At 38.6% G+C, this 9401-nt stretch overlaps 2 protein-coding genes across 5 annotated transcripts; both read right to left on the bottom strand.

Moving 5' to 3' along the window:
* Window positions 1-460: 460 nt before the first annotated feature.
* On the bottom strand, window positions 461-1247 carry Polr2K (DNA-directed RNA polymerases I, II, and III subunit Rpb12). The gene is made up of 3 exons (XM_069048891.1): window positions 917-1247; window positions 766-858; window positions 461-595 (listed from the first exon to the last, which is right to left on the bottom strand). Exons 1-3 carry the CDS (start codon window positions 984-986, stop codon window positions 573-575), a joined length of 186 nt encoding a protein of 61 aa, XP_068904992.1. The 5' UTR covers window positions 987-1247; the 3' UTR covers window positions 461-572.
* Window positions 1248-2930: 1683 nt separating this feature from the next.
* On the bottom strand, window positions 2931-7506 carry Pfk (ATP-dependent 6-phosphofructokinase). 4 transcript variants are annotated; one of them, XM_069048599.1, is made up of 12 exons: window positions 7335-7506; window positions 7078-7221; window positions 6477-7030; window positions 5701-5809; window positions 5300-5632; window positions 5116-5250; window positions 4836-4859; window positions 4397-4556; window positions 4196-4341; window positions 3894-4146; window positions 3392-3839; window positions 2931-3340 (listed from the first exon to the last, which is right to left on the bottom strand). In XM_069048599.1, the coding sequence occupies exons 2-12, from the start codon at window positions 7165-7167 to the stop codon at window positions 3211-3213; spliced, it is 2382 nt and encodes a 793-aa protein (XP_068904700.1). In that variant the 5' UTR covers window positions 7168-7221; window positions 7335-7506; the 3' UTR covers window positions 2931-3210. The 4 variants fall into 4 exon arrangements, with proteins under 4 accessions (XP_068904700.1, XP_068904695.1, XP_068904708.1 ...); XM_069048594.1 differs by lacking the exon at window positions 5701-5809 and adding an exon at window positions 6283-6391 and having other exon boundaries at window positions 7335-7505; XM_069048607.1 differs by lacking the exons at window positions 4836-4859; window positions 5701-5809 and adding an exon at window positions 6283-6391 and having other exon boundaries at window positions 7335-7505.
* Window positions 7507-9401: the final 1895 nt, after the last annotated feature.

Raw genomic sequence — 9401 nt, 5'->3', positions numbered from 1 at the left:
ACGGGATGCGACGGGTCCGTCGATGGAGGCGCGAAATGGAGCGTCCGGCAAAAATCGAACGTCAAAGTTGGACAGTGCGTTTGTTTAGTTTTATTGATCGCACATCAGCGACCTTGAATTTGGTTAAAGAGGAGGTTGCGTTGCAGAAAGTGGTCCTGCACTGCCCTTGCGCGAAGACCTTGAAAATTTCGCTAGAACTGGGCCCGGGGAAATCGATGCAATTCGTAAATTCGGCGCGATGTGATGTAATTAAACGAACGATGACGTCCTGCGCGACAAAAAGAATATGGCAACCTAAATCAAAACAAGTAAAACGCGCTTTTTCAAAACGAACCATAACATGAGAAAATAACTTTTCCATTAAACAAATCAACGATACTTACCTGTTGACGGCGATTCTCTTCACCTGTTCTGTGATTTCCACACTTAATCGGCTAAAAATAAAAAAAAAAAACACCAGTAGATTTAATTATAATGTATTAATATTAAACACTTGAACCCTATCAGATAGATTATTATTATAATACATGACGTTCCTGCAGCACCTGGGGTCTGGGAGCATCATTCAGTCCCTATCGAGCATCAAACACAACCACTGTTATTAATGTTAAGGGTATTTCAAGTTATTTTTTGAGTGTGACATAAAGAAGTGAAAAACAATTTGGGAGAGCTAAATACTCCTGAGTATCTTAAAATAAATTAAAATATCGAACGTAGAGCGAAACAATTAGCGGCAACGCTGCTACAAAATGAAAAAAAGGATACATCTCTTTGTTCTTTTCTTATACATGATTCGGTAACCGCATTCTCTGCATCTGATGGGGTCTCTGGGTCGGATTTCATTTTCATTATGGCATTCTGTTACGAATTAGACATAAACAAAATAGCAAAAACATAACCTTAATTTGAAACTCACCTCCGCAAATGTACACCATAGGAGCTTTGGTGGCACCTGAAGAATCTTTTGATGAAGAAGGTTCCGACATTATTTTCTTATTAAAACTATTAAAGTCGTTAATAGCTCCTAACTACGCCAAACTACGTAAAAGTGGTTAAAACACAGTAGGTTAAAATAAATCCGTGTACCCACGTTGTACCATTGACACCGTTTGTCTGTGTCTGTGACCAGTGTGACCAACTGACCAAGGCTACTACACCAAGAATACTACACCCTAGTACACCAGTGTGACTACGTTCTGTGGTGACCTAAAGTTGTGGTGACCACTAAAGTCCATTCAAAAATCAAAAAACCACCACCCGCTGCTTTAGGTTGGTAAAATTTAAAAAAACTCTAAAAAAAACTCTTTAGGTAGATATTTTTTCATACTATGTTGGTAACTATAAATTATGACATTTATTTGATTCAAAAACAAAATAAATTTCAATTGCTTTGAATTTCGTTCATATTGTTTTATCAGCACCACGTTTCATTTATTTATTGATTGTTATTATTTTTACTTAAACATGCCCGGAAAAACAAGATACTTACTAATATACTTACTAATAAACATTTAATTTCAAAATTACAAGTCTCACCAAATTTTACACTGGACAGCGTTGCCGATAGTAATTATCGAGGAAAATGCGCCGTTGGTGGTTTTTTGATTTTCCGAATGGACTTTAGTGACTAGAGTGGTATATAAGAGAAAGTAGGCTCGATCCTGGTTCCTTGGGGAGTTTTGAAGAGTTAAATTTGCATTGCCAGCCTGGTTCCCACAGACTTTGTGAAGTGCGTAAAATCCATTCAAAAATTAAAAAAACCACCACCTGTTGCTTTAGGTTGTTAAAATTAAAAAAACCCTAGGTAGATATTGTTTTATACTATGTTGGTGACTGTAAATTATGACATTTATTTGATTCAAATTAAAATTCAATTGCTTTGAATTAATTAAGACATTTAATTAAGATTTCCCAAAATTTACAAAGTAAACTTTTTCCTTTAAAAGAATATTTTCATTTTTTAACCTATTTTCAATTTATTAAACTCAAGAATTTCGTGCTCTAGAGCTCTTTTGCTCATTGTCAACAATGCCAATTGATCCCTCTTCCGAATCCGAACTTAAAATTTCTATAACGTCATTTTGTTCTTGCCTCTTCTACCTTTTCATACTTAATTTTCATAATGTCCATTTTTTGCTCGTAACGCAATCGCATTGTGCGCATTTTCAATTCTCTTTTCCTCAAGACTTTGAAGTCTTCTAAAATGGTTATTTCTTTGGTGACAACTGAAGAACAAGACAACAAGACGCGTTGAGTCTCGTCAACACTTTTCTTGAAGGGAGTGTGTTAACTAGTTTAGATTATGTGAGCGGGACTAGTAATTATCGTTTTGTTTTTGTAAGTTTCTCGTTAGTTTAGTTTTTTTTAGTACTAATAAAACGCTTCAAGTTTATTCCACAAAACCTTAAGGATTGAAAAAAGATCAGTTTATTTTATTATATAAAAAAAATCACGACTTTATCAATCATTGCTCTCTTATAAGTTATAACTCAACACGAACTGACTTTTTCAAATTTTCACATTAAAAACATAGCAAATTGCTAAAATTTGTACCTAAAGACAGTTGGCTTTAATTAAATAATTTCTTTACCTGTTGTTTTCTTACCTTTTCTTATATGGTCACTTTCTATTTCACTAGAATTGCTTATTTTTTTTAATGGTTACGGATTCGATCGACCGTCAAGCCAGAGAATACAGTCAAGCGAATAAAGTCGCAAAGAAACTATGTAGATAGTTTTAAATTACATACTCCGTCAATTGGCAAGGTAGCGGAAGGAAGAATTCAGAATAGTAAAAATTTTTTTAATGACATTTGCATTTCGCGGGTTTGACAGCAAAAACGCCATTTTAACTTGCTGGCCCAACCTATTAAAACATTTACACTTTTTTGCAGAATTGTGCGATGGTGGTTTTGCAAATAATAAAGGCAGAATGTTTTATTTTTTATTGTCAAACACGTTTACACTTTCCATTACAAAAACTTGACACACACTTAATAACAACAGTCTTTGTAAACGTTTACAAAATGGCAACAAATTTGCTAAATATTCTCAAAAATCATAGACACTTTAAAAAAGAAATATATTCCATCATATATTTACATATATAATAATAAATAAAATTATCTAGTTACATAATGAATTGTAAATTTTGCTAAGCATACGTACTATCGACAACAAAGCCACGGCACAAGACTTCCTTTCCAAATTTTCAATTAACAAAACTGCGATCCTCGACCGTCATGTACATCCCCTCTTCTTCGTACGTCGAATCGTGTTTGGCCAAAATACGCAACAGGGGGCGCAACTTCAACCACCACTGTTCTTTTGGCACGCGCAACCTGTCAATCAACAATTAAACAAACACACTAACCAACTTTTCGTCAACTTACTCAAAGTTGGTTTGTTCCCTCAACTCTGCGATGGGTGTGAATTTATATTGCCTCTTCACTATACCTAAAAGACACACGCTCTCGGGACCAGAACAGACGGTCGTTCCGTCAGGTCCCATGTTGTTTTTCAACTGGTTGACCATCCATTCCACTGCTTTCGACGCCATTTTCGTACCCATGTTTCGATCGAACGGCGACGGAGAGCCCCCTTGTTGCATGTGACCCAAAACGTTCATTCGGGCACTGAACAAACCTTTTCCTTCTTCACAGTACAATCGATAAATGAAGTCGGTGTTGTAATTATCTGAAGCTTTCTCGTTGCGCAGAATCAAGCCTCTCTGGACACCTTCAGACATTTTGGTTGCCATGTGATACACGTCTTGTTGCAAATCTTTAATTGTGAATTTTTCTTCGTATATGTACGCGGCGTCCGCACCGCCGGCCAAACCTGCAACACTTCGTCATTCCTTTGTGCAACAGTTGAAAAGAGAAGTTGTCTCACCGGCGAGGGTTGCCAAGTAGCCGCAATAACCACCCATAGTTTCGATTATGAACACCCTCCGCTTTGTACCTTGAGCAGACTGTCTTATTCTGTCACAAATTTCAGTTATCTCATTCAAAGCGGTGTCACACCCCAACGAGAACTCCGTTCCTGGCACATTATTACTGATGGTACCTGGAATAACCACTATGGGAATATTCAGGGAAGGATAGTCTTTTCGGTTGTCGTAAAACTGGACAGCAGCCGCGAAAGCCTAGAAACGAACAACTAAATGACAAACGGTCGACGAAATGACAACCTACTTCGAAACCGCCAATGATTAACAATCCCTGGATCTTGAATTCGGCTAATCTTGAAGCCACGAGTCCCATGCGAGTCCCGGGTAGGGTACGCTTGGTGCCCAAATTTGCTCCACCGGTGCTGACCCATCCCGCAACTTCCGCCCATTCTGTACAAAATTACTTTCAATCATGTATGCGGTCAGATTGAGTTCGGTTACGAACCCATTTTTTTAATGTTTCCAGCGATGAGACCTTCGATACCTTCCTGAATGCCCAAAACGGTGTCTCCACGATAGATGCTGTTACGGACGAAGGAGCGAACGACGGCGTTCATGCCACACGCTGGAGCTCCTATGTGCATCACAGCAACCGTGAAACCCTCCTAAAACATGTTAAAAAAATCACATGTCGTTACAAATGTTTATTTAATACGTCCTGAAAGAGAAAGTCGAGCCTACTACAAAAAATACTTTTCAGCAATAGAGTTACACAGAACAAAACATTTTAATGAAAAAAAAAAAAGATATAAGAAATACATATTTGACAAATACAACAGTTGTGTACAGTCATGGAAGTTGAAGCTGTTAACAATAATACTCTAAATCGGTGGTTAAAGCTTTTCAAGAAGTGCTAAAGCAATACAGGTACCTGAAATACTCACCGATTCCCACAAACTTTCACGCGGCTATTGGCAAAAATAAAACTTGTTAAATATTGTTCAAATCAACCCAAACTGTTAGGCTAGCTACATTGGCACGACCACTTAACTGGATTTGTACCATGCGATAAAAAACTTTTGGAGGTTAAATTGACACGAAAAACAAAAGCCGATTTATAGACTGACTCTAGCGACATACCTGTCAAAAGTAATTTTTTACTGTTTTTACGCGTCAACTGAACTCTCAATCTTATCTGACCACAGATAATTCGCTGAAACACACCTTGCCGTGTCCCTGTTCATCGAAGGCGCCTTTGGGTGGCTTCAGTCGTGTCAAAAGCTTGTAAGTTTCCAAATTGCGCATGAACGACTTCCCGCGAAGCTCCACGGCAAGTTCGAACTTCTTATCCGCCATCGCCTAAACACCATTTAGTATTGTTGCGATGTCCAAATCGAAAATCGCTTACTTGAGCTACTGCTTTGGTGCGCTTGACGCAATCCATCAAAGGCACCCTTACAGCCTGGTTCCCGTCCAGCGAGATGATACAGGGCTCGGTGTTCTCGTCGGCTTCCACCAACGCCATCACCGCCTCTGCCCCCATGCGGCATCCCAGAATCCTGTCGAAAGCCGAAGGATTTCCGCCGCGCTGTACGTGGCCCAGGACGGTGATTCTGGTGTCTTGTTGCAGATTGTCCACTACCACTTTCTTGATCATTTCGGCCGTGATGGCCTCGCCGTTGCGATCGATGGCGCCCTCGGCTACAATGATGATGTTCAAACGTTGGCCCATTTGACGTTCCTGGGAACAAGGGGAATTGAGCAAAAGGAAAATGGATAAGAGAAACGTGTTGAAACGTCACATTCTACCTGATGACATTTATTACAGAGTTTTTCTTGCCAGTCCGGTTCTGCCGGAGATTCCGGTATAAAAGCCCAAGAAGCCTCGGTCACCATTGCGGTCACAAGAGCTAAGTAGCTGCAAAATGGATCAACCTTTTTCAAAATTTTGAAAACAACTAGCGGTTCAAAGCAACACATGTGATGTCTACCAAATTGGATTTGATAATCTAATACATCTTAAAAATAGTTGGAAACAATAGAAATAATAATTGGGTAAAATTTTTAAATTTGAAGCATTAAATTAAATTACTTTCAAACAAAGTTATCTCATATTTGGTGATTACTGGCACATTGCCAAGTTAACAATAATTGTAAATGACCTTGAAAACTAAAAAATAAAGTTTTCAAAATGTAATCAAATTTATTCATTCAAGTCAGGCGCTCCCTTATGTGACAGATCAAAATCGCCACGCCCTCTACAGATTAGCCTGTGACCTATATGACCTTCAGCGATTCTTACGCTTTCTACACTTGTCATAATTTCAAAATGTAAACATGGTTAGTAAAATGAGCTGGCGTTAGTACATTGGGCCTCCAACAGGCATATACCTGTTCTAATTTATCGCACAGCCGTTTTTGCCAATCGTCCGGTGGCGGTGATTCGGGAACGAACACGTAATCGGCCTCTGAGGTGAGGGCGGCCACGATGGCCAAGTACCTATAAAAACGTCAAATCCAGTAGACAACACCGATTTAACATCACATTTGCAATATTTATGTCTAACATTGGCAAAAAAATTTACCCGCAATGCCGCCCCATAACTTCCATGATGAAGGTGCGTTGATGCGAATAGGCCGTACTGACGATTGCGTCGCAGGCCTCTATGATCCTGTGCAGAGCACTGTCCGTCCCGATGGTCATATCTGTGCCACAGAAATCATTGTCGATGGAGCCCACAAGCCCGGCAATCTGGAGCGTGCGATATTTCTGCTGTTGGTCAACGGTGATCTTTTTGGTGGCGACGAGTTCCTCAAGAAGCGAACTCCACTCTTGGCGGAAGAGATCGGCGCCGGTGAGACTACCGTCACCGCCGATCACCACCAAATTGGTGATGCCGCGGTCCACCAGGTTCTTGGCGGCTTTGAGACGTCCCGCGCGCTCCTTGAAGTCCATGCAACGCGCGGAACCGATCACCGTGCCCCCCTTGTGGATGATGGAACTGACCGAGGACCAGTTGGCCTCGACGATGTACTTGCCGCCGTCAACCATGCCCTGGTAGCCCTCCTTAATGAAATACACTTTACATCCCAAGTATATTCCCATGCGCACCACGGCCCTCACGGCGGCATTCATTCCCTAAAAATCGCCTTATCACGACTGGCTAAGATCAGTGTTGACTTAACCTGTGAGTCGCCGCCGCTCGTGAAAACGGCGATTCCCTTGCCCTTGTGGGCCCCCCGACCTATGAACTTGTGGCCCGTCTGGCCTTCCATTTTGACGGGTTCTGGAGCTAGAGTTTCTACAGGAGCTAGGGCAGAAGGTGGAGGCTGGAATTATTTTTTTAAATTATTTTATAAAAACAAAACAATTGAATGTTATGACATTGCAAGGGTCGTCAAAAATTTTGACAGAAATAAGGGTAAATTAATCTTGCACTTGCCTCTTTTCTAACTTCAGGGATCTCCTCACTTGTAATTTTCAAAGCGAATTTCAAATAGGAATCAATTTTGATCCTCAAGGTGACCTCTGCTCTGGTCCAATATTACACAAGTACGAGTTTTTCATTGGTCCTATTTGAACAGCTCACACTCCCGCCAGTGACACTTAATAAATAAACATACGGTAGATGGCGATACTCAAATCAGAGAACCATAGATAACATAAAATACTAAAATATAATAAATCACCAGGTAAAGTCCACAGACAATTAAACTATAGTTTAATTGTCTGTGGTAAAGTCTGTCTCAATTCTAAATTTCCACCAACACTGCATTCTACGTTGGAAATACAACCGGCAACACTGTTTGGTGAAAAATGTGTCAGATTGTATTTGTTAGGTTATCTGTCAATTTCCAGTTTTACAACTCAAAATTTTAGAATAAGGAAAAGAACGAAAACCTTTTTTTTTTAATGCAGCAAGTTAGTAGGTAGAAAATCGTATTGTAAAAGCAAAATAAGTTTATGAACTAATTTTAATGTTTTCGAATCATGTTTATAAAATAATTATATTGCCAACTTGGGTTATAAGAATCCCCAATTTAGAAATATTTTTATTTTTACAACATAATTCAACAGGTGGTGGAAATTTAGAATTGAGACAAACTATACGTATCGTGTGTTCCACAAAAAACTCACTCGCAGCAAGCCATGACAAAAGTGAAGTATGTCTTAGTACCAGATGTGAAATGAACTACTAAAGTAAATTTATAGGTTATCTGTCATTCACAATATGATGAAAATTTGTAAGTAACAAATGAACTACTTCCAATGATCCTAAAATCGACATGACCAGTCTATCTATCTCTATAGTCATGGCTTACTGCGAGTGAGTTTTTATTGGAACACACGATATTATTATAATATATTTTTTCTACGATCGTGCAAAAAGTGAGTGTGCATTGTTTTTAGTGGAAAAAGTGCCTCTTAATTGCAGTAGTGCAATAAAGTCTTTATTGCACGCATCTGTCAACAGTCTGTCTACGATCGTGCAAAAAGTGAGTGTTCTGTAGAGGGATCCTCTACGGAGTGTTCATTGCATATTGCATTTTTCACACACGACGCACAGGACTGAACTGTTGTTTACCGTTGTTTTTTTCTCGTTTTTTTGTTCGATCATAGAAAAAATGTTGTATGAAACACGTGCAAAAAGTGTTATTGCACTTGACGTGTTGTCCCACTCGCCTGCGGCTCTTGGGACAATTTTCACGTCGCGTGCAATAATCATTCACTTTTTGCACTTGTTGCATAAATAACTATTATATATTTCATATATTCGAAGTAAAGTTACTAAATGTCTACTATCCGTTTATAAAACTCCCGCACTGTCAGTGTCAAATTTTTGATTTTTTTTTTTTTGGAGTGTTAATTCTCTTCTTTCCAAACAATACCTAATTAACAATACCTTGCTTCTGTCTGGCCGTTAACAGTATTCTTTTACATTTCATATCTTCTTCTTGTTCAGCCATTTTGTATAAGCAATATTGGGTGATTCAAAATGATTGTGGATAAGTATGGCAACTGTGTACGAAAATTTATGTGGCAACTGTGTGAGTAGGATAGAGTTGACATTTCTTTGACTGTTCAGAGTCGTGCAATTTTGAAAATTGTCAAATCAATGTGTAATAGTATAAAAAAATCAAATGCACGCTTATGAAATTTCATACAAGAAAGTGAATCAAATTGCAAAAGTTAAAAATTTAACTTCAAGTTTGGAATTTAAAATTTTTGAGCCAACGTTAAAGTAAAAATTACTATAAAAAGTCCATATATGTATCTTAAAATCTCCGAACGCCAGTGGGGCAACTTGCAAACACTTTGACAGTGCGGGAGTTTAAAAAATGGATAGGAGGTCTTTTTTTTTAGAATCTATTTATTTTATTTACTTATTTAGTAACTTTACAACGAAATGTTTTTACAAATTTGAATTTCTTTCATTGACATTGCACAGTTACTGTCGCGAGCAAAAAATTCTGGTCGTCAATGTCATTTCAAAATTTGGTTAGGTCAC

Source organism: Tenebrio molitor, chromosome 1, assembly GCF_963966145.1.
Source record: "Tenebrio molitor chromosome 1, icTenMoli1.1, whole genome shotgun sequence".
NCBI lineage: Eukaryota > Metazoa > Arthropoda > Insecta > Coleoptera > Tenebrionidae > Tenebrio > Tenebrio molitor.
This window is presented reverse-complemented; position numbering and strand designations above follow the sequence as displayed.